Consider the following 25,230-nt stretch of genomic DNA (forward strand, 5'->3'; position numbering starts at 1 on the left):
AACTGAAGACCTAAATATTGAAGTGATCTGTAGGCCTGAGATCTAGAGCAAAGGCTGAATTTCCTCCAGTGTTTTCAGACATTAGAATGTTTAGGTAGAGCCCAAGTTAGTTGGACTAAAGTCTTTCATTGATAAGTAATCAAAATGTGGCAATTCCTGTGACTTCCTGTGTTTCATGTGGTTGGTTTTGTGATGGTATGTCTTTACGGGTAATAAATGTGAATATTATAAAGACTGGTAAAGGTATTAATCCAGTTTTATCTAATCCATGCAATGTAATGATTCTTGATCAGCATAACATCTGTTTTTTATAATTCTGAAAATTGCGTTTTCAGAATTAGACAGAAGTTATAAAAACAGCCTTCAACGTAATTATTAAATTACCTGAAGATATAACATCACACTTTTGTTTTACACCTAGTTGGTGTTTCCTTAAACTGTTATATTAACTTAACAATAGATTTTACAGAGACCCTGTTAGGAACTTGTCTAATTTAAATGTAACTGACTTTTTCTACAGCTGTTGAACTTCTGAGAAACCTAGTAGAAATAAACAGCATAGTTTCAGCAACTGATCAAGTCCTACCAACCAAATAATTATCAGTAGAAAATCCAATCCTTTTTGGGGAAAAAAAAGTTCAAATTCCACCAAAACATATTGATTTTATTTCTGATTCCACACCTGTGGTTTGCGCAGTTTGTTTAAAATGTCTTTGGATCAGGAGCCTGTTTGTGTTGGTGTTCAATATTTTATCTCTTCTTCCATCTTATTCAAACTCTTGCTTCAGCAGGATTGCTTTGGTGCTTAGATATGGACTTTTTTGTTACCTTACAATTTTATCTTAATAGAAATATTGTGAAAGAATATGGGGCAAGGTACTGAAAAGAGCCCAGGCCAGATTAAGCGTCTTGAATATCTGCTCTTGATAACCTTACTATACAATCTTGTAACTCTTTTATGTTCAGTAGCTATGGTTCCTTTAAGCATCGGGGGTGGTGTCCTGAGTGTGAGATGTCCCTAAATTTGAGCCTCTTTTGTTATTCCGATTTTCCTTCAGAATATGTAAATGTGAGGAGGCAGCCCCTATTGCCTTTTAGAAGGAGATAAGGATGAGGCTTTGGTGGAGAACGGTTCTGTCTAGTAGATAAGAGCCTTAGTGACTGAAGGAGCTGTGGCTGCCAGAGAGCTTGATGAAGAATTTGTTTTTCTCTGGTGTGCGAACGTGAATCCTGACTGCTTTAAAGGTAAAATTAAGAAATTGAATGAATGTGTGTCATTAAAATGCTCAGTAAGTAAAGTAACCCAACCCTTTACACTGGGCAATAATGATCAGTGTTATTAGGACCCCCAGAATGGATTAGGGTTATAAGTTTCTGTTTCTGAACCCCAAAAAATACAAAACTAAACATTTGGACAATCGTCTTACGCAAGAGAACAAGTCAGGCCAAAAAAGCCAAAAGAACATTTACTAGTGTTTTAAGGCACAGCTGATGTAATGTTGTTATGTCTTGATTTTCTAAACGTCTCTGGTTTTAAAGGTTAAAGGTTCTTGGGTTTAAACATTTTAAAGTTCTCTATTAGCCATGCAGTTGTCAGTATTGCAAAACTGTATTTTGGGGATAAATATGATTGTGAAAAAGATCTTTTGTGGCCCTTGAGAATTAATTAAATCATATGAATTTCTTTATCATGTTTAATCATTTACTTCAGGAATAGTGGTTAAGAAACACTTAGTCGTCAGATCAATGTAATTAAAGAGCTGCTCATTCTGTTAATCTTTAACATGAAAAAATGCTTTTCTTCCTACCTTTACATATTATGAAATATCCATAAAAGCTACTTTCCTCAACAGATGTTACTTTGCTCTCTTATTTGCCCTTTGGTGATCCTTATATACAGTTCCATAGGTCAGTGCTTCTGCAGTTCATTCCTTGAGCAGCCTCAAAAAAGCATTAACAGTAACACACAAGCATGGTAACTACAATGGGACTGCAATTGTCTTCAAGCAAGAAGAAAATCATAGTTGTAAGTATTGAGATTTTGCTTTTATGCTGTGCTTTGTGATGTTTGTGCACATTTTTGAGTGTGTAAATTAGGACATTACACATTGCCACATCCATACTGGTCTAATGAGATTCTAAATTCGTATTGGTAACAAACTGTCATTGATTGTTTTTGAAGAACCTAGTCATTTCTTTTTTAAATGAACAGTATCGTTACCTTGTTTCTCAACAGGACTCGTCACTATTCAAATGTTGCAGATTTAAAAGGCACTTACATTTTAACAAACACACATTCATCTTGGCCAGTGGCAGTAAATATATTCTAGTGGGGCCATCTTTGTCTGCAATCTGTATTTCCTTTAACATTGAAATTACTTTAGTTTGGGTAAGCGCATCTGTTTTTACTGAATGTTAAGTACTGAATAAGAGTTTTCTTTACTGCGAAAATCAAAAGCAAATGCGCATGATATTTTTGCATTTGAGCATGTCTCCCACTTGTTAATGAATCTTTTTTAAATAAAAAAAAGAGATGCACTCATCCAAGGTCAATTGAACATGTTTGTGTAAATGTCCAAAAGATGTGGGCAGGCCAGGTGAAAGGTTTGGTGACACTGAGTACACACTGGGCCTCTACAGCTTGCTTATCTAGACTGACAGCAAAACTAGAGGCCATCTGTTGAGGAAGCAGACTCAAGTGTAAAGTTCGTCTTACTGTGAAGGGCTTTGTTCTATATTTAAAATGTAAATTGCAAGAGCTGTGCTAGAAAATAACCGAGTCACACACAAAAAATCCATTATTAACATAGATTGGGTTTTGATCAATACAGTGCAGATCCCTTCTCAGCATAGTAGTCCCACACATCTGATAGCATTTCATATACTTGTTTTCTCAGAAATGCCTTTTGTTTTTTTGGTTAGCTGCACCAGAATTCAATGTAAAATTTAGATCTGTGTAAAATGACAGACTCTAGGCTGTCAGCCTCAAGTGACACCTAAAGAAATGTCTCTAATAATACCATGCGAAACAGCATTACAACTTCCAAGTCTGCTGGGAAGGTGAAATGAAAATTACAAAAGATAAGACAATTGTAAGATAATGTATTTATGGGTTGCAAATTGCTTAGCAACAAAGATATTAAAGCACAATTACTGCATAGTTGTAATGTCCTTCAAATGGAGTGTACCCATTTTTATTGCACTGTGTGTAAAGCATTCACAGCACTATACATTCTGAGAATTAGTAAGAACTTGATGAAGGATAACAGCTTGCTAAATGATTTATGCGTATTTGGACATAACTGCAAGTGTTCGATGAAGTGAAACCTTCAACCTTTTCAATGTTCAAATTATAGTAATAAAATGATCAAATTTAGAATTATCTGTGACTTAAGACTACTTTTAAAAATGTCTGCCTGCTTCTGCTAAATCGCCTCCTAAATATTAGTCGTTTAATCAAAAACCGAGTTGTTAGTAATAGGTGGAAATGGTATTTGTTTCTTGCTAAAATACTTCAGATGAAAAAATGTCTTTTTTAAACTCAGCCTTTCATCATAGAGTTCCAACAAACACCATATTTAAGTCAGAAAATGTTTAATGCAGTATGAAAAATACGTGTATAGTTGTGTGCGCACTGGAGAAGAAAAGTGCGGAAACAACAACTGACGCGGTAGAAGCATATATCGCCTTACTAGTTTCCCGGTTGTACTGCTTTATACGTAAAGGGAGGACATGTTATGTTGCTGCTAAAATAATAAAATTAATGTAACCTATATTAAATCCGAATGTTTGCTGCTTCAGATCAGCGCTTTAGCAGTCGCCATTGTGACAATCATATTAGGACTTGGTCTGGGACTTGGGCTACAGCTACAAGAATGTCGCAAAAAAGGTAAGACTTCGCGTATTGGTCTCAGGAAAGAAATAAATTGTATTGTAAATTGTAACAGTGCGAAAGTAGGAGGAGCCACGGCGAACACCGGTAAACGTCGACGCCCCGTTTGAAGGGTTGGAGGCGCCGGTGTGAGGCTAGCGAAAACCAAGGGGGGGAAAGCACCCCTTGAAACAGCGGCGTCTAGGCTGGACGGTTTCTATTAACCGGGTCCAGTCGGGGGGGAGAGAACCGCTTGGAACAGCGATTTGCAGTCTGGATTATCCCTATTTAGCGGGGTCCACACTGGAAGGAAAGGAGAGCGAGGCCAAAACAAAAGAAACTCAACCTGCCCCTATGAGTCATCACAGCGGGACAGGAGAAAAAAAAACAATTAAAAATGAAGCAACAACGCGGCTTTAACAATCTCTCCTTGCAGGGGTGACTCGGGGGGGCAGTTTTCACAGTTTTCAGTGTGTCTGAACACGCCCCCCCCCACAGCTGCGGGTCGTCTTTAATTAGCCAGGACAGCTGTGGTTGCTAAGACAACCCGTCGCCATTAAGCTACAGCTCCGCCTTCGCACTGAACACGCCCCCGCGCTTTGCGAAAATAGTCACAAAGACGGGAGATAAAACTAGCGCCAAGAAACAAAAGGGGTTAGAAATAGAAGATGCAAGGAGCAGATACAGATACCAATTGCATAAAAACCTTTCTTTCTTCTGGGGTGGTGGCGTAACCTTAAGTCTCAACCATTAAAATCTATTGTTCATATTTCACATTTGATTCCTGTAACAGTGGCTCTCAAAATTTAAACCTTCTGGAACTTTAAGCACCTGGACCCTCTGGAGAACAAGGCGTGCTTATAGAGTTAGTATTGGATACAGTGCTGTTCCTGCTTGCCTCTGGACATTACTAGCTGGCCGTATATGATGAGCTGCTTTGATAGAATACAGCGAGCAAAACCTTAATAAGTTAGGAAGAGACGGAACCAAATTCAGTTTACATTTCTTGGCATCATCTGCAGAAGAGTATGTCTGAAAGGCTGAGTGCATAAACAGTTTAAAATAGCATAATCAATCGGGTATTTCAACCAGCCTAAGTAAGTAAGAACTAATTTAGAAGGAAAGATATGAAACTCAGGGATGTTTGGGACTATGACTGAGAAAATGTCCTGGTGCTGTCAGGAATGAGTAGTCTTGAGCCAGCCTTATTTATACTGTTCCCTGATCGCACCGCATGAGCTCCGTGACACCTGTGATTTTGCAACATTATCATTGAGAGCTGCATTCCCCCTTTAGTTAAGGCTAGTCCTAATCTAATCACTGTTGAGGTTTTGACAAAACAATGTCAGATGTTTGACAAGACAGTTGCATGTGTGAATGATCCCTGTTCAGTGCTAGTGTAAAGTATGCCTCAAATTTAAATACGGTTAGTTGCACAAAATTTCTAATTAATTTGGCAGTTGCTTTTATCCAAAGCAACTTACTTAGCTCCGTGTATTGTGCTAGAGCAATTCAAGTGCAGTACTGTACCTTATTCAAGGATACAACAGCAGTGCCTCACATATGAGTTCAAAATGCCACAAAGACGGGAGATAACAATGCTGCCCTGTCCAATATACATGTCTAAAATACATTTTGTGGTTGCAATGCAGAGTCGATTGGCTTAAGCTTTCTCTCTGGGCTCCAATTTCTGAAATCATTAGAATAGTTTACAGTGGAATTATAAATGCCGGTCAGCCTTTACAAGCAAGTTTCTAGCAGCAAAGTTAATTTTTCATCCCACTGAGAAAAACAATCTTTCCGTGTTTTTTTTTCTTAAAACAAGTGTTGTTGTTTTGTGCTGCAGCTCATATCTTATTTTGAGCTTTTTCACCTAGTTGCCTAGATGTTTTTGTAACATGACGTTCTTCTTCAGAGTCCGGTGGAGTCCCAACATCCTGCAGGAACCGCTGCTACGAGCCCCCAGAAGAAGAATCAAAGGGATGCCGCTGTGATAAATTATGTGTTAGCAGCGACAACTGCTGCAATGACTTTAAAGACATTTGTCTCCAGCCCAGTAAGCTGTTTGAACTTCATTTTTTTTTTTTTAAAAAAGGTTTCAAACAAAGCTCACCCTTTTGGCCTTTTTAAAGTCTGTGTTCCCTGTGGCAAACTGCCCACTGCACTCATAATAGATAAACTGGATGAGTAATTTGCTGAGAGGGAAAATCGGAGCCTCTAAGGTTTGAAAAGTCACAAACGCCAGTAAAACGCTCTGTTTTTAGCTTGTAGAATTAAATTTTTTTACGGTGATGCACATTCTATCCTATGTAGTGGGATGTTTATTTTTGTGGCAGCTGAAGAATGTTGATATCCCTATACTAATTAACACTGCAATCAGGAAGCTGGCTCACATGTCCACTGCAGTCTGAAGAATTACTAAATTTTGGTAGCAGGCAGAATTTATGTGCATGACAATTGTTCTTTATTTTGCCCTAAAAATATTGATGACAGCCTGAGTGGTATGATATTTAGTCTGGCATCTTTGTTTTTGAAAGTATCCATTAAATAAAGGAAAAATGCAGATTATAAAGCATGTTATCGGAAATATAATTGTTGTTATAGTTTTATTTTAGGCATGTTAGTGCATTTGCTCATTCACTACAGATAAAGCTCAATTTTAATGTTTTGTGCAAATGAAAGTAACCTAATTTAAATCTTATGGAGCTTTATCGTTTAACTTCTTTAAAAATGGGGTATGAGTAGGAGGTAACTGAAATATACAGACTACATAAACATATTTGAGGTTAATACACTGGGAATGTGTATGTTTAATTAGAGATAATTGTAGGATTCGATTTGATCAGTTCAATTTCCCTGTTTTCTTTGATGTGTGGAAATGTTGTTTTTTTTCAGCTGAGCAATGGGAGTGTAACAAAGCCCGCTGTGGTGAGAAAAGGCTGCCAAATAGTAACTGTCACTGTTCCGATGACTGCCTGACTGTAGGGGATTGCTGTACGAATTACAAAAGTGTCTGTCAAGGTAAAGTATTCACTGATTTCCATCCATCGCAGGCACACACAGGCACACACACACACCAGGGCAAACCTTCCCAGAAGCCAGTTAACCTACCAAAATACCTTTTGTCTGTGGGTGGAAACCAGAGCACCCAGAGTTCCCACTGGGTAGAGACCCCGTGGCAGACCCAGGACACGCTGGAGGGATTATATCTCTCAGGTGGCTTGGAAGCACCTGGGGATCCCTCAGGAGGAGGAATCTGGAATCTGTTGCTGGGGACTGGGAAGTCTGGGCTGATCTACTTAGCTTGCTGCAACCGCAACCCTCACCAGGAAAAGCAGAGTGAAAATGGATGGATGGAGTTCTGAAATTGAACCCAGGGCCCAAAAGCTGGAATACTTACCACTGTGCCACCATGCCACCCTATTAACTGATTTATAACCAACAAATATTTGTTGAACTACTGTATGGTTCTGTTTTGACAGGTGAAACGCAATGGGTCGAGGACGTCTGTGAAGACATAGCTGTTCCTAATTGTCCCTCAAGGTAACGTAAGCTCAATGCATAGATCTGCCTTGTGACCTGCAGCCTGACCAGTTAGTATAGGCTAAAAAACAATCTGGTAGAGAACACATTTGAAAACAACAAGGAAATAAAACATAATAATGACTATCCATCCTTTATCAGGTGGGTCTGAACCCTGGATGACATGCCAGTCCAGAGCTCGGCACATGCACACAGTAATCATTTACAGATCCTAATTAACCTAGCCAGCAAGTCTTTGGAAGGTAGGGAGTACCTGGCAGAGACCCATACAAACACAGGGAAGTTCACAAACTCCACACAGACTGAAGGCAACCCAGTCGGGCATCAAACCTAGGACCCAAGCGCTGTGAGGCAGCAGTGCTAACAATCATGCAACCATACCAACCCTGATGAATCTTGTTGTTCATAAAATGATCTGCAACAGGAGGAATTACAGTACAGCATGAGATCCTGGGTTATGCGTGTAAATATGTTATGCACAAAAAGCACATTGTGCCCTTTCCCTAGAGACTCCACCAACAAAGCATTTGGGATAACGTTTTGCAAATTACAGAGGCGCCTGGTGTTTCTCTGTGCTCCTGACCTAAGCAGTAGCATTCTGATCACTTCTTGATTTCTTCCTTTCTTTGTAATTCAGCTTTACAAGGCAGCCCCTGCTTCTTATCTCTTTGGATGGATTCCGAGCCGAATATCTTCAAACCTGGAAAAAGCTTATTCCAGTCATCGACAAGCTCAGTAAGTAAGGACTTAGAAACTGATTAATCTCCAGCCTTGAAGCATCCAAACTGGGTATTTCTTGTGTCTTACATGGCCTAGTACTTCCTCTACTTCCTACTAATAGTAGATGATCGTAGGCAGTGACCTCAAATTCTTTCCTGCAGGGTATAGTGTTTTGGGGTTTCTGTCTTTTACAGTCAATTAACTTAATTAAATGTACAGTTACCTATAAATCACGAATCAGAAATGAATCATTGAATGTTATACATAATTACGGATATCACTTATACCAAGTTCTTGGTGGTTTACCATAAACATACAATTGCTTTTTTATAATTGGACCAACAAATATACAGTATATGAGGACTCAAATTTGCTAGTCTGTAACTTTGATTTTTTTTTTCATTTAAAATAGCCAATTAACTTTTTTATTTATACATAACATCCACCCAGACTAGTACTGACAATTGCATCTAGGCTTATAGCAGTGACCCCTATACACTGGGAGAATGAGACAGTGTAAATCTGTCTTCACTGCAACCTTGCAAATCCACAGAGCCAGCTGTCCTTTACCAGACTACAAGTCCTGCAGTGACAAACAGGCATTTTCAGAGTTGAGTGCAGGAGAAGCACATTCCCTCACTCAACCACAAGGCTGCTGGAGACAAAGGCACCTTTATCAAGGGTGTCCATGGGGGAACCTCAGCCTTTTCATATCTCTCATATGGATATTTGTTCTTTATAGTAAAGGAGTAAACAGAAAAGAAATGAGACCTACATATACTTTCGACAAATTGTACAGATAAACTGTAATTAATATCTGCAACTACATCACCTCAACTTATTACTACATTATGTGTGGAGCAGAGGTTAGGGGTCTGGACTTGTAACTAGAAGGTTGTGGACTGAAATCTCAAGTGACACACTGCTATTCTGCCCCTTAGCAAGGTGCGTCACTCAGAATGCTACAGCGAATTGTCCCCCTATCCTATATAGATGGGTGCAAATATATGCTGCCTTGGGTAAAAGCATCAGCCCACTAAATTAGCAATTAAAATATGGTTTTCAGTTTTCTTTGTAACAAATTGGGCTTTATACATTGAATCAGTGCCTTCAAATTCAAACTGGATGTCAGTGTGGTGTGCACTAAAATCCAGAACAAGGGAAGGGCCTTGGTGCATTTGATTCAGTCATGGAAATAAGTTTATTGTTTGTAAAAACATTTGTAAAATGTCCATTTGTTTTGTTTTTCAGAAACCTGTGGGACTCATGCTCCTTACATGCAGACAATATTTCCAAGCAAGACGTTTCCCAATCATTACAGCATTGTCACTGTGAGTCAGGTGTTCACTGCAAACAATGGGGGGGCTGGGTGTGTTTTCCCTGGAGCCTTTGTATAGATGGGTCTCGCCAGTGAAGCATAGCCTTCCACAAGTCTGAAAATGTTATGCTGAACAATGCATTCTTTTCCATTCATGTGTCCAATCAGGGTCCTTCCTTCAACTACTGTAAAACGTGTTCCTCAGAACATGAATAGTTTGCCCCCCCCCCCCCCAACAAAAATGTAAATCCTTCCTGATCAGGCTTCTTAACACCCTCCTTGTCTTTCTCATGCTAGATGGCTCAAAAAGCAGGTGTGCCTTCCTGTCCTGAAATACTGTACCTGAAGCGGGTGTTTTACTCCAAATGTATTGCATCCCTTTAATTGCTGTTTTCCAGCCTCTCAAGAGTTTCTGGGACTTGTAGTGATATGCTCTTTAAACTGCTCCTCCGTATAGTATTTCCATGTGCTTGAATTTTATATTAGGAAACTGTTTTTCCTAAGACACTACTTCCATTCCAGTACTGACTAGTCTCAGGTTTGCTTAGCTTCTAAGAAAGAGGTGGACACAACACTGCTGCCAAAGGGGCTTTATCAATAAATGAAAATTGACCCCCAGATAAATTCACTGACTCAAAACATGATAAAAAAAGGATAAGGTAAAGTGTTCTTATCTAATCTTGTGTAATGTGCTAAGCACAGCACATTTAGTTCCTTTTGCAGTCCTGTCCTTAGAAAAACATCTGTGATACTTGGCCTTTGCCTTGAACTTCACTAAGAAAAGGTGTACATCTGTGTTCTGTTTGGCACTGGATGCTCAGTCCACTGTACTATCATGTACATATCAATGTCTCCTATTGTTACTAATGTACTGATTCCTCAAAGGGCCTGTATGCAGAATCGCATGGACTGGTAGACAACAACATGTATGATCCCATCATTAATGCCTCGTTCAGCCTCAGTAACAGTGAGAAATCCAATCCCCAGTGGTACCTTGGACAGCCTGTAAGTTCTGCTAGACTTCATTTTTATACTTTGTGTGCAGTTTGGAAGGTGTGTTGTGGTTTGTGAGATATTCTTTAAATAAGAAATAGCGTAAAGGACAGTTGGGTAATGTAATGTTGAACAAATTTAGGTTCACCCTTTCTTTTCCTCTAGTATACTAAAATAGGTGTATTCAGCAGAAACAGTAACAAATGCTTGTTTATTGGGAATAACAACACCAAAAAATTAAGTGTATTGTAAGGTTTGCAGAGCGTTTTAGTCACAGTGAAATTGGTTTAACCTGTTTGGTTGAGGACCAACCTCCTGGCCAGAGGATGAGGAGGCTGAGACCCCCATGTAGCGTGAGGAGTGACCAAGGGGCATCTGCAGAGGTGGAGATGGGTGGAAGAGGGATGCAGGAGTCATATGTGAAGGAGAAAAGAAGTTAATGCCTTTTATTTATAGTTTTTTTTGTGAATCAGGAATGATCACAAATTACTGACAGTGGAGGTTAATTGGACTTGGCTGTCATCATCCCACTGAAACATTTGTTACAAACTCAGTTTAAAAGAGGGATTCCAAGAATCCCTAGATATATCTCACAACAGATGTCATCCTTCATGTTTCTTAGTATTTCGCTCCATTTCACATATATTGCAGTTGTTGAAACCAATTTTTTTTGGTATTAGATCTGGCTAACAGCAATGTACCAGGGACTAAAGTCAGGGACCTTTTTCTGGCCTGGATCAGATGTCAAAATCAATGGAACTTTTCCTGATATATATCAGGAATATGATGGGTAAGATCACCTTCACCTTCATGGAATGATCACTTACAGTTTAAAGGGAAGTGTTATGTAAGTGCACAACGCTCTGTAATTCAGTACAGAAAAGATAATATATTTCAATTAGTATTAATAGCGCCATGCTGTTGGTAATCACAGCCCACAGTGCCAGAAGGCTTTGTGTTAAATTGAACTCTACATCACATCTTATTGTGGTATATCCCTTTAATGGAGATGGTGGTCACTTTTCACCTGAGTCCACCTCCCTTTGAACTAGAAGGTAAAATCCCGATCTGAAACTGTCAATTTTTCTCTGTATCCCTCAAGATTGAGACATTATATTTTTGTTCAGTCTCTCTGCACAATATACCGGTGAAACAGTGTTGTAGGATGTATTGTAGAATTCAAACTGCAGCAGATATTACTCAGTTTAAAGATTTTGTTCTGTTGTCTTTGGACAATTAATGACATGATCAGGAGAAAAAAATGTTGATTTGTGAACTTAATGCTCTTGAAATCGCATTTCTCTGCAGTACACTGTGCCACCTTTTTATTCCTTTGCGTCTGTTACTGTGATCGAACTTCCATGTCATTCCTTTGTTCTGTGGTCTTAATTACTAATTATTTCCTTGCACATTGTTACAGAAAAGTGCCTTTTGAAAAAAGAGTTTTCACACTGTTACAATGGCTACGCTTACCAGCAGAAAAGAGGTAATGTAATATTTCATACATTTCAAATTAACAAGAGATCATTTAAGTGCTTTCCTATGACCTTTGCTACAGGAATATTTGCGTTTATATTTATGTACAGATCTGCCAAGACATTTTAACCTATATGAATAGCACTATAACATCAGATGGCAACGCAAAAGGTACAGCAGAGCAACATTAATAGAATTTGCAGAATGATAGATAGAATTTGATAGAATCTGCAGTAATGTGCATGTTAAAATGAGGTTAAAAATGGTTAAGTATAAATATGTCAGTAAAAACAATCTGTAACATTTTCTTACAGCAAAGCATAATTTATGTTTACAATACAGTGCACTGTTCTACTTCTGAGTATTACCATTATGTGCCTTTTAGTAAACACAGAACAGAAATGATTTACTTCACTTATTAAATATGAGTGCTCCCTTCTGCAGTTAGGATATTATAATTTATATTAAATGTATATTATACTATATATATTTGAGTATAACCTACGGTGAAATTGAGTCATAATGTTACTTGTTAAAGACATTTTAATTCTTTTTTTTCTTTGTTTTTCAGGCCAGATTTATTTACTTTGTACCTCCAGGAACCAGATAGCTCAGGACACAACTTTGGGCCTGTCAGTGGTGCGGTAAGGCTTGATCTGTTTATTATAGGAGCTTAATTCATTGGCTCTCATGCATTTCATGCATTTATTTAAGTTATGGAGTGGAAAAGTATAGCCCTTACCAACAAGCTGATTTCTTTAAGTATACCTGTAATTAAGAAAATACATCAGCTTAGTTAAGCCCTGCATGTCAATAAAAATCTTAAATAAGTCTCAAAAGACTGGTTCATTATGATTTAAATCTGTCTTTTCGACGATGGATACGTTTGTATTTGCTACGTAGAATCCAGAATGTGATTGGATTTATCCATGAATATAAATTTGCCAAAAAACAAACACATTTTAACACATGATGTTGCTGTGGAATGCCACATCAAACAGAATTAAATACACTGTAGTAATACCTCATTTCAATTTTAAATGTCTTACAGGTGATTGAAGCTCTGATGGAAGTAGACAGAATCATTGGACAGCTGATGGACGGTCTTAAACAACTGAACCTACATAAATGCGTTAATATCATTGTAGTTGCTGATCATGGTAAGCAACATATGCTCTAATGTCATTTCCATAGGATTGGGAAAGTTACTGTTTGTGACTTTATCACAGGGTGGCATGGTAGCACAGTGCTTACCATTGCTGCCTTACTTTGCTGGGGTCCTGGGTTCGATTCTTTGTATGCTATCTGTGTAGAGTTTGTATTTTCTTCCCTGTGTTCATGTGGGGTTCCTCCGGGTGCTCCAGTTTCCTGGTAGGTTAATTGGCTCCTGTAAAAACTGGCCCTGGTGTGAGTGTGTGGGTGCCACACACTCTGGGGGGGAAGGCAGTTCATCGTGTCAGGCTTGGCGCCCTTTGCTTGCTGGACCAGGCTCCAGCTCCCTCTCGACCCTCAATTTGAGTGGTTAGAGTGGTTAGAAAATAGACGCTGACAGTGTCTCAGGGCTGGGATTCAAAGCCAGGGAGCTGAGCTCTACAAGGCAGCAATGTTAACTGCTGCCACACCATGCCACCCTACATAACATCCTTGAAATTCTGCAGTTCTGACTCTAGACAATTCCTCCCCCACATTGTCTAGAAGGTGTAAATGATGTGCCGACATTAACGCCTAAGTCTTTTCCATATTTCACTATCTCCCTTGTTTTCAGCTAGCAATGATTGCCATAAATGCTTGCTGAAGTTGTACTACACAACATTCTAAAAGTCTAAATAGACATTTAACTATGTATACTTGTGATGAAGGGCTGAGTCGTGCTGAAATACTCAGGCTTATATGGGCTCCCTTGAGTCCTTGCACACCTGTACATACACACACTTTTACATGCATTGTTTCACCTCATTAACATCACCTGTTTCATTATCCTGGAACACAGGACCTTATTAGTACTATACTCATCTTCTTGGCTATTATTATTTTGGTTCTTAATTGGATTCGATGCTGTCTTTTGCTTTTGCCCTTTTGTGTTTAATATCTCTTGTATATTACCTATTGATATTGTGGATCCACAGTAATTTTTCACAATGGTTGTTTCTCACCTCCTGGCTGTTCCACCATTTTTTATCCTTCCCCGTTTAAAGGGGAGGGGGGGGTGGATCTGGAGGTGGGGTGTAGTGTATTTAAGGCATTCATGGTGTAGTGGTCAGTCTGTGTTTACCTCTGCTTGTGGATGTGATTTAAACCTAAAGCATGATTAAAAACTCTTAGGAGGGAGTTCCCTGCAAAGCTATAGTTTTGTCTGTGTGTACTTCTTACTTACAGTCTGTTTTTCTTTTCCCATTTCTATAAATTCTGTCAATTCCCCTTGGTTTACAGCAGGGTGTTTTAGTTACAACATTAGTGTTCCTTTTCCCCTTTTCATGTCTTTATTTGAGTTATCTTCTTAGAGCTTATTGTATGCTGTGGAGTTTGTAATTTTATTTTGTCACATGAAAAAAAAGAGAAAAGCTCATTCAACAAATGAATCATGGTAGATGTTTTGTGGATCCAAAAATAGTAATAATAAGACTTATTTGCAGGTGATTAATAGCTGTTTGATTGGTACTAAAAATTGTAAACTGAGTCTCTCTGTCCATACGTAGGAATGGAAGAAACGAGTTGTCAGCGAATGGAGTTTCTTCAAGATTTTACCGGTAATTTAAACCAGCTGTATGTATATCAGGGTGCATTTGGAAGAATTCGCGCACGAAACCCTCAACAAATCAGTGAGTTTCAAAGCCTTTCACTATTGTTAAGAATAATAAACACAACACAATGATAACATGGATATATATATATATATGTCAAGAGACCTGCATTTGACTATTTCTTTCTAGCTTTAATATTTAATTTGTCAGTGTCTTCATTCTTCTGGTCATTAAAAAGATTTAATTTTAGGATTTTAGTCAGGGCTGTGCAGTTGTGGTCCAGGATGGCTTGTAAATCTGCATGTTATCTAGGGCCCCTCAGAGCAGTAGCACCTGAAGCTTGGAGAAGTGGCTACTCTGCTCAGATAGGCCAGTAATGACCAGAATAATTTAAGAGCTTTGTTACAATGAAAACCAGAACTGGACAGACCTGATTTGAGTCATTGGATTTAAAAATGTTATTTGTGTTATTTTTAACAAATATACTGTATGTTGTTATTTTAAAATATATTATTAGTTTTAGTCTATAAAAGAGCATCAAGAAAACATGAGTGTATGCTTACCACCGTATGACTATATGTCTATTTTTTTGTATTTCCTTTTTTGAAAATACAAACAAAAAGTTCAAGTACAGAAATAAAACAAACATCAGTGGAAAAAATAGACCGAAAAACAATCCGTGCAATTGAGGTTGAAGCAAGGATTAGAAAAGTTATCATTATAAATGACATCTGTATGGTGTTTCCGTGGATTCTTTGCAGTACAATACTGGTCAGGCTGTCTGTGCTGGAATAAACACGATTGTTTTAAAGAAGACCTTTGGACATAGCTAGCCACATCAGTGCTTAGCCAGGATCTCCAGTTTTAGATTTACACTTCGGTCGGTTTCTAGTACTGTATAACTTTTAGATAATGTCCTGCTGTTTTTATCTGAAAGTAAACCCCACACACATTTCTGAAAAGATTCCTTGTATTGGACAACTTTTCTATTCTGTTGGTATTTATACCATTCGATTGCTATTATTCATAACAATGTGCCTTGAACTGTTTTTATTTTCATTTGCAGTTGACTCAGCAGGGTTAATGGCAGACCTAACAGTAAGTAATTAAGATATGGCTTCCATATATCTCTACCTGTGTATAAAATCCTGATTCTGGATGATATATATACAGGTCTGTAATAAAGCCTTTGTCATCTTCTGTACTAACTAGTGCAAGAAACCAAACCAGCGGATTAAGCCCTTCCTCAAAGCCCATTTGCCAAAGAGGTTTCACTATGCTAACAGCATTCGCATTGAAGATGTGAATGTGTTGGTAGACATAAAGTGGCTGTTTGCAAGGTAATTCATGTGCCTTTCTTGTCTATAAGATACATTTGAGTTTCTTGATGCTTCAACTATCGCATGTTTCATGTATCCATGTAGATATAATTTATTTCATATCTTGTGAATCAAGGCATTTATTGGTGAAAAACAAAGGGGCTGCCTTCAACAGTCCTGTTAATCACCTGCGTTTGTCAAGATATACAGTATAAGTTGTCATTCATTTGATACAGTTCTGTCTGAACTCACTAAACATTTGCGTGCGATGCCAATTCAAGCACAAATAATATATAGTGTAATAGACTAAGAAAGGCTGGACATGTTTAGTACATGGAAGGAAAACTTTAAAATTTCACAAATATCTCAGAGTATCGCTTTGAATATTGATGCTAAACGGTGCATTTTGATCTGCAGGTCCCAAGGCTCTTATACGAACTGTGATGGAGGGACCCATGGATATGATAATGACTATTATAGTATGCATGTAAGCACTCCAGGAAAATATTCTTTGATTTGATTTATAATAGATTGCTCAAAAGTAGTTGATAATCTAAAACTGTCTAGAACCTAGTTGGCAAAAAGTAAATGCGAATGTCTAATGAATAGATTCCATCTCCGAGTATGTATCACTTATTTCAAATTGTCAGCCATGACTGTAAGAATATTCAAGAGTAAAATGCTTTCTGTGATATCCTTAATGTATAAGACCACATAAGTATTTACTACTTGCATTTCTATCGGGTTTTCAATTTCTTTTTCAGGCTATATTTCTTGGATATGGACCCCAGTTTCTGTATAAAACTCAGGTTGAGCCATTTCCCAACACTGAGCTTTATAACCTTATGTGTGGTAAGTATTTATTTATAAATCAGTGCACACTTCCATTTCATGTATATACCTGTAGAGATTTTTTAAAGTTTCAAAAATACTCAGATTACCCACACAACCTGAGAGGAATGTATCATGTCAGAAAAATTAAAAAAATAAAAAGATACTTGCAATATATTTTTATCTATTTGGTTTTTATTAATTGTAAACCGATAAATTAACTATAGATCGTGACTGATACAATTTTAGATTGTAACAAGGCGGTAAAAGAAAAAACAATCCACAACCTGTTACTGTAACAGAAAAAAGGGTTTTGGAAAAATGAAAACATATGTTAATGATGTGGGAAAATAATACAAGCAAAGCTTCAGTACTTTTTGCTGTTTAAGATTCCTGAAATAATTTTATTTCTAACATGAAATCATTTAGGGGACATTTTAGAAAAGAACACTTAAAATCTGAATAAAATTATATGTTCATTTAAAAAGTTATTTAAAAAGGATTTAAAAAGTTATTTTTTCTTTCTTGGTTTTCTTTCTAGATTTGTTGCAAATTTCTCCTGCTCCTAACAATGGCACGCATGGTAGTCTGAACCACCTTCTGAGAAAACCAAAGTACACTCCTGAGTTCCCACAAGAAGTGACCAGACAAGAAGAGTGTCCTCTCACCTCTCTAACACCTGAAGACAACCTGAACTGCACTTGCACTGCCATGGTAATCTGGTCTTTCTTGTAGTGAAGTGGAGAGACGAGACAGGTTTCCAGCTAGAAGCCCAAATCAGAATGTCAATTGTCACAAAGCACAAAATGTCAGCTGCACACTTTCATATACAGCCTAACAAGAAGTCACTTTATTGAGGTTTTCACACTCATTCACATTTGGAATCTTGTCTTATGCTTCTGTTGACCAAGGCACAGGTTACATAGTCTAGAAGGTAATATTGAATTCTGTCTTAGATGAAGAATCATCATGCACTGAATCTATGATGTTTATAACCAATACCTGACTGAACAATTTGAAATCTTTGATAGCTACTTTATGGACATAATAGGCTTTCTTGTCTTTTCTAGGGTTCATTAAATCCTAATGATAGACTAAACCTGACAGCCTCTGAAGGTAATGTTAAGCCTTTGTTACTAGAGCTTAAAAATTGTGGGAATTCTAAGAACCTATCAGTTTCTCCACCTTTCTAACCTCATCTTTGAAACCTCTTACAGTGGCTGCTTGTGAAGAAAAACACATGCCATTCGGGAGACCCAGAATGCTCCGTTTCGATGAAAAATACTGCCTGCTTCATCAGCAGGGTTATGTAAATGCCTACAGCAAGACGTTCTTCATGCCTGTCTGGTCGTCATTCACTGTGATAAAGCCTGTAAGAATCATGTTTCATTTGTTCATTCTGCCTGCAGCACTGATGTACTTCTTAAACTGATGTTCAGTACGATACAGAACTGAATTGTACAGTACTGTACAATACAAATACTAGTCACTGGTCTGCATACATTTTCTTTTTCCAGAGTATTCGTACCCATGTTTGTTATAAAATTAAAAAAAAATCTGGCAAACATAACAGCAATAGTGCTAATCAAGACAACTTTAGAAAATTTTTGAAAAAAGATTTCATTGACCAGTTGGACCATATGAGAAACATTGTTGTGCTGGGCTGTCAGAACATTAAGCCAACTAACCAACAGATTGTATCACCATACGCGACAATACAATGCATCTAGAAAATAACATTTTTTAAATTACATATTTTCTTCATGAGGCTGTACAGTAACTGTACAGTAACCCCCCTTATAATATTTAAGGAAATAAAAGTGTATTGTTTAGAAAAACCTTACATATAATGTCAATTGTAATTTAGTATCTTTTATTTCTTTACAACTTCTGTCTGGAAGGACATATGACCAGCAAAATAGATGAATGCTCCCTGTTAAAAAGGGGACAGGGTTTCTTATATCTGATTATGACCTCCGAATTCAAGACAGGGGAATGTTGCACTGCAGATGTGATCAATTTCTCTAGGCACTGTTGTAGGATGAGCTGGCAGAGTTCATCTGGAGGTTTTGTTGTCTGTGGTGGTTTCACAATGTTTTTTATTCCAGTGAAATACGTAAGTAAACTTACGGTGGTAGAATGTACCAGGACATTGGGAGTATTAATTCATGGAAAACTGATTTTTGATGAGCTTTCACAATTTGAGAGATTATATGTTATCATTATTAGAAATTCAGTAGCAATCAAGCTAAGATAGATGTCCAGTTCACCCTGCAGACATGTGCTGAATGGAACCTTGCAATTTCTATCTGTTTGCAGCTGTAGAGCTCTTGGATCCTGAGTTAAGGAATGTTATAGGTTGTGCTGAATTTTAATTAGTTGGAATTTGTTTTTAAATTATCGTCTGTTCGACTTGCTCGGTTTATTACAGCTATGGTAATTACAAGGGCTTGCTTTTTTCTCAATTTAAATTTAGAAAAATAGTTTTACTGCGCCATCTCATGGACATATACAGTCATTATTTTCCTTAGCAACAATTTATTGAACCGTCATATAAGGATGTACAGTATATAAGCATACATGATAACATAAGATTTGATATCACTGTTTTTTTCAACTAAACATCTATAACCAATAATAATAATAATAATGTCTTAACCACCTGCTATTTATTTCTGTTTCTTTTGGAATTAATTAAAAAAACCTTTCTCACACATATGTACTATACTTGTTTTAAATCAGTCTAAAAATCATTTTACACTAGACCCGTTTCAAAATAACCAAACCAGAGGCCCCACCTTTTAGGCCCTGAATTCTACAGTCACACATATTTCTAAGTAATTTTGTCCAGGTAGATAATTTAAATGACACACTAACTGTACAAGAGAATGCAACCATGGTTATTTTAAGAACAGGTGTGTTATGAAGGTTAAGAAGGGTTTACACATGAAAATACTTTGAGCCATTCCTAAGGAACTCTTGGTGTCAAATCTGCTTCTCTTTGGAAATTTTATCTTTTTCTCTTTTAATTTATTTCAGCAAAATCTGGAACCCCTGCCTCCTGTCATACCTGACTGTTTCAGAGCTGATGTCCGAATTCCAGCCAATATGAGCTCCAGGTGTGAATACTTCTCTGGAGCAGTCAACATCACAGAAGCACATCTGTACCCACCAAGTACGTTTAGGCTTTGTTTTTGTCATGACATTTTCATACAAAAGTTCTTTCAAAAGGGATTTGCTGTCAAAATGTAGGGAGAATTTCCAACTATGCCTCTGTCTTTGAGAGATGTTTTCTCCGTCTGAATCCAAAAACATTTTTTATTCATATCAGTAAATAGGTAATGGATGTATCTGAAAATATCTTTACATCGTCTTCCATTCCACTGTCATCTTTTCTCATTTTAGATCTCAACAGTACCACAGACGAGCAATATGATGGTTTACTGATGAGCAATGTTGTCCCTGTGTACCCAGCTTTTAAAAGTAAGTGCAAGTTCAATAAACAGTTCTCCTAACCATAAAGGTGCCAAAAACAGCAATATTGTAAAGTAAGCTCAAAAGTAGAGGTTATTGGAAGTCTCTGCTTTTGGAAGTCTTTGTGCTAAAATCACCTTTTTTGCTTGTTTCATCTGACAGATATTGTTGAACTTTACAATTGAATGTTCTGTATAACAGCGTGCAAGATCTCATTACTCTCAACTAAGTAAGGCAGGGCCAGGACAACACTGAAAGGGGAAACAGGTTTCTACTCTGGAAAACTATCAGTTGCAGCGAGTAATGTTGGTGGAACAGTAGGTAGCACTACCTTTCCCGTCCAGAATTTCCAAACCAGTACCTCTGTATTGTCACCAGGGGCACTGTACTATAGGAGATATCATCCCTTTGGTAAGACTTTAAACTAAGGCCCTGACTCTATACTGATGAAAGGTCCAATGACATTGCTCCTTTGCATTGAGTATGTAAGGATATTAACCCTGGTCTCTTGGTTAAATTCCACCTGAGCTTCCACAATATGGCCTTCCTAAACTTTCCTGTTAATTTAACTAATGAAACACTATTTCATTTAATTTCACATCAGTGCCAGTTGCAACTGCTAGTGTATTAAGGCTGCCATACTTCAGTGGATGCTGCTCTTCAATAGTAGATAGAGCAGTTCCTCTGCTTTAGGATCTTTTTGGATGAAAAGCACTATGTAAATGGGAAGGAATTCTTCTCCTTGTACACTAGAGTTGTAATACTGAAAATCTTTTTTTTTTTTTTTTTTTTTTTTTAACTTTCTAGGAATCTGGCTTTATTTCCATAGTGTGCTCCTGAAGAAATATGCCTTACAGTACAATGGTGTAAATGTGATGTTGGGTCCTGTGTTTGATTATAACTATGATGGACGTTTTGACACTCTGGATGAAATTGAACAGTAAGTTGATCAGTATAGTAGTATACATAAAGGACAAGGAACATGTCTTACATAGAAAAGACTTCTTCCTGCTGCCTAGATAAATTATAGACAGACAGAGTGTGAGTTTTAAATGTACTGCAGTCAGAAAGAAATTACAATCAACCTTCTTTTTTAGGCATGTCCCTGGAACAAGTATACCAATTCCCACACATTATTTTGTAGTCCTGACAAGCTGTGTGAATGCATCTCAGCCAGTTCTCAGCTGTAAAAAGCCATTACAGGCTGTCTCTTTCCTCATTCCACACAGACCAGACAACAGTGAGGTTTGCAATGTAAGTATATGCCATTCCTCATGAATTTACAACCTCAGTCTGAGATTTCTTGCAGCAATTTCATTATTACTGTCAGAAAACACATTGCTAGTTAAACAGATAGTATTTAGAAGTGTATGTTGTTATGACATTCATGATTTCTCCATAATCTCCACCCTCTCCAGAATCGTGAAGATGAATCTAAATGGGTAGAGGACTTGATATGGTTTCATCAAAGTAAGGTCAAAGATGTGGAGTGGATCACTGGACTGGACTTCTATCAGGACAGTAAGAGGCCGATTTCAGAGCTGCTGAGGCTCAAGACACGACCCACCTCAGCCATCGACAGAGTGAACAACACTCCGGAGCTTTAATATTTTTTTATTTTTTGTAGAATTCAGCTAAATGGAATCTTAAAAATGTTCTGAACCTGTGCATATATTTGATAGCTTTTACTGGGATTTGTATGAATTGTGATTTCATTTTTATTTATTCCGAAAAACAAGAACACAATAAGATGTGGAAGGCCACAATATGTAATTTGTTACTTTCAGATCAGTTCAGACTTTCAGCAGGAATACAAGAGAACGCATGAAAGATTGCAAAGAAAAAGAGGCTAGTTGGCCCACTTTGGTGGCTAGTTAATTGATCTTATTCAATCGGGCTTATTCATGTCAGCAATATCCTTTGTGTCCCCTGTACTCAGTCCTAAGGAGTCTTTATTCACTTTATTCATTTTCACATGAGCCCTAGGACTATCCTTTTGTCTATTGCAGTGCAAGCACTCTTCTGGGAGGCTTTCCAGTAGTTTCGCTTTTATGTTCTTGCATCAAATCACACCACAATATCCTCTGATCAAGACCACAGAGCCGAAGCCCCTTGAACCTCTCAGTTAGATACCTTTGAGCCCTGTCACCAATTCTAGTGCCTTCCTTTCTATTGATTATATAACAGTAATACCCTTTTTTTCTAATGTGGTGGCCAAAATTGTCAGCCTTAATCTAAATGTAGGTATTATTATATCATATTTAAATTTAATGTGAAATCATACCTTCTTTTCTTGCTTCCCCATCCCCAGAGGATATTGACAATGTTTCTGCAACACCTATATTCTGCGCACATTTTAAGATGAATGCCTTCTATTTTTACTTTCTTTTTAACAGAATCATAAAATAAACAAATGCTGCACTGCTGTTCAGTTCATTTTGTGTTCCACAATGTTTTAATTAAAGTGGATTTCCAACACATGTTTGGATGAATTTTTGAACTAATATTTGATGCACATATGAAGTGAAGATCTAAATTCAGTTTTAATATTATATGATTTTATGATATTATAATATTCTATAACCACAGATGGTTATTCTGATCCAGGGAATGACAGAACCTAGGGTGGCGTTTAATGTATTGGTTAAAGAGATCTGTATGTGCTGGACTGTTGTGCAAAACTGTTTTTAAAGTAATTTTGTTCCACAGCAACACCATATTTTAATATTCAGAAATATTAAAATACACAGTCATGAACTTGTATTCATGAATTTGGACAAAACCTCCATTTTTAGTATATTTACAAAAGACATAACGTTTATTTAAATCTGTTTTTTATTCTTACTTTAGATAGAAATAATCATGACAAACAAGTTCTTCATTCTAACAAAACCTTTTGAACATCTTTTCCAAACAGCTAATTTTAAGAAATGAATAATAAAATATGGAGTGAACGTTTATGCTGAAATAGCATTAATACAATAGTGTTAAGAAGGGGCTGATACCCTACTTCTTGTGTTCTTGTTTGTGCACGTTCTCCTTGAGTGAACTCCAGTTGAATTATGCCGGACAGTACAATAAACTACTTCAAACAATTTTATTAATTGAATTAATACACTTTCTGTCAGGCTCTTTAAACTTTCAGGTCTCCAATTCAAGAGATGTCCCAGTGGTCCTTTTAATCAGGAGCAACTACAAAAGAAAAAAAAGGTTTAACAGATATGGTATATCAGAGTTGGAACATTCAGTATTGATGAGAAGAGTTTAATACCACTTTCTGGTATTACCTGGTATTATACTAAACTGTGGGTCTCCAGCCCTGATCTTCAAGAATGTCAATACAACATGTCAATACATATGTAATCATTGCATCAAAGACCTGGTACAGCTGAACTGTGATTAACTTATTAGGTTATTAAAGTGAATGAATTAAAATCAGAACTCACTTTAGTACTCGGGAGGACAAGGACCAATATTTGCCTTTACCGAAGAAATTATTTTCTCAGACAGTAACTGACAAGTACTTCTAAAATTCTAAAAACAATGCCAATGCCCCTTTTTTGTGCAAAACTGTATGTTTACACTATGTATCAAGTCTGAGAAATATCTAAAATAATACCTATTCTATTCACCAAAATAAGTGTTTAATAGACTGGAATCAACAGGTTAACTAGTCTTGTACATGGGGTACCAACTAGTTTAGTACACTGAGAATAACTACTTTTGTATATTGTGTACTAATGTATCTTGTATATTGTGTAATTAATAGCTTTTAACGCTCTACTTGATAGTTGAATAAGTTCTGTACTAAGTAGCTTTTTACATTGTGTATGTGGTGACAGCTTTGTAATCTACAGGCCATCAGGCAGTAATAGAATCTGGCTAACCTGTATTTCTATCCTCGTTTGCTCAGCAGCTACAGGATGAGGAGTGCCAGGTTCCTTCAGCCACCACCTCTCCATTTTCTGTCATCTCCCATTTAGCCTCAAAGCGCTGGTCCCCTTGCCCCTCGCCAAACTCCCAAAGCTCCACGTACAGCTGCTCATCGGGCTCGTACAGCTGCTCATTGGGCTCGTACAGCAGGAGCTCCTCATGGCGCTCTGCGCTGATGAAGTACCCTTCGCTGTTCAGGGCGGCTCCGGGCTGCGCTGCGAAGGCGCAGGCCTCTTCCGTCTGCAGAGGGTGACCGTAGGGATGGACATTCCACGGAACATCCATCACAAACTGATCCCCTGAACCTCCGGGCTCATTAAATCTCCCGTTCCACTCTTCCCAGAATTCCTCTTTGGTCATTAGAGGGCCTGATGGCTCAGGCTCCCCTGGATGCCACATGCCCGTCGTCGGGCGCATCTCTAAGGGAGTGGAGGGCTGGATCTGCCATGGGAAATAGGGCCACTGATTCTCTGATGGGTAGGTCTCCGGATTGCCCCACATTCCTATCCCTGTGGCCTGCTCTGTGGGCCAGTAGGGTTGGAAATTCCCAGAACAATATGACGGCTGTTCCCAAGCTGTACTCACTCCAGAAAACAATGAGGGCCGTGGTGTCTGGGGGGAAGAAGGTTCAGATTCTCTCATTTTCTCCTCTTTATTTTCAGGCTTCTCACTTCCTGGCTCTTTCCAATCCTCCATTTTCTTTTCCAATTTTTCATTCCCATTTTCACTTGAACTCTTATAGATGTCTTCCATCTTGTCCTTGCTCTTCTCATTTCTCCCTGCACTTGTCTCCGTTTTGTCTACAGTTTGAGCCACTCTCTTTTTTCTGCCATTCTTCTTCCTAGGTTCTTTTGCCTCTCCTCTGTCCTCTTTTCTTCCACAGCAGAGGAGAAAACATAAAAGCCCCCAGCAGGTGCGTTTCTTTTTATTTTTCATTTTCAGAGCTCAAATGAGCTCCTTCAAGAGATTGTGCTGAATCTCTTTGACTGTTGTTACTACTGTTAGTTACTA

The 25,230-nt window shown here is 37.8% G+C and overlaps 2 protein-coding genes across 3 annotated transcripts; one reads left to right on the plus strand and one right to left on the minus strand.

Moving 5' to 3' along the window:
• The first annotated feature begins 77 nt into the window (after positions 1 to 77).
• On the plus strand, positions 78 to 23,386 carry LOC148651103 (venom phosphodiesterase CdcPDE). 2 transcript variants are annotated; one of them, XM_088600985.1, is made up of 26 exons: positions 78 to 1,245; positions 1,854 to 2,026; positions 3,802 to 3,889; positions 5,787 to 5,927; positions 6,767 to 6,892; positions 7,354 to 7,414; positions 8,052 to 8,149; positions 9,386 to 9,465; positions 10,338 to 10,457; positions 11,126 to 11,235; positions 11,866 to 11,931; positions 12,493 to 12,565; positions 12,973 to 13,081; positions 14,618 to 14,740; positions 15,729 to 15,760; positions 15,875 to 16,002; positions 16,399 to 16,468; positions 16,746 to 16,833; positions 17,354 to 17,526; positions 17,883 to 17,928; positions 18,030 to 18,184; positions 19,852 to 19,987; positions 20,218 to 20,295; positions 21,094 to 21,226; positions 21,384 to 21,540; positions 21,705 to 23,386. In XM_088600985.1, exons 2-26 carry the CDS (start codon positions 1,973 to 1,975, stop codon positions 21,891 to 21,893), a joined length of 2,634 nt encoding a protein of 877 aa, XP_088457111.1. In that variant the 5' UTR covers positions 78 to 1,245; positions 1,854 to 1,972; the 3' UTR covers positions 21,894 to 23,386. The 2 variants fall into 2 exon arrangements, with proteins under 2 accessions (XP_088457111.1, XP_088457112.1); XM_088600986.1 differs by having other exon boundaries at positions 1,901 to 2,026.
• LOC148651104 (uncharacterized) lies at positions 23,370 to 25,230 on the minus strand. Its single transcript, XM_088600989.1, has 2 exons — positions 24,174 to 25,230; positions 23,370 to 23,478 (listed from the first exon to the last, which is right to left on the minus strand). Exon 1 carries the CDS (start codon positions 25,153 to 25,155, stop codon positions 24,196 to 24,198), a length of 960 nt encoding a protein of 319 aa, XP_088457115.1. The 5' UTR covers positions 25,156 to 25,230; the 3' UTR covers positions 23,370 to 23,478; positions 24,174 to 24,195.

The sequence above is a fragment of the Lepisosteus platostomus genome, chromosome 12 (genome assembly GCF_059453375.1).
Source record: "Lepisosteus platostomus isolate fLepPlt1 chromosome 12, fLepPlt1.hap1, whole genome shotgun sequence".
NCBI lineage: Eukaryota > Metazoa > Chordata > Actinopteri > Semionotiformes > Lepisosteidae > Lepisosteus > Lepisosteus platostomus.

Coding starts and splice junctions, on each gene's coding strand:
- LOC148651103 (XM_088600985.1), top strand. CDS start 1,973: ATGGTAACTACAATGGGACTGCAATTGTCTTCAAGCAAGAAGAAAATC. Junction 16,469..16,745: donor ATGACTATTATAGTATGCAT/GTAAGCACTCCA, acceptor TTTCTTTTTCAG/GCTATATTTCTTGGATATGG. Junction 17,929..18,029: donor AAACCTGACAGCCTCTGAAG/GTAATGTTAAGC, acceptor AACCTCTTACAG/TGGCTGCTTGTGAAGAAAAA.
- LOC148651104 (XM_088600989.1), bottom strand. CDS start 25,155: ATGAAAAATAAAAAGAAACGCACCTGCTGGGGGCTTTTATGTTTTCTC.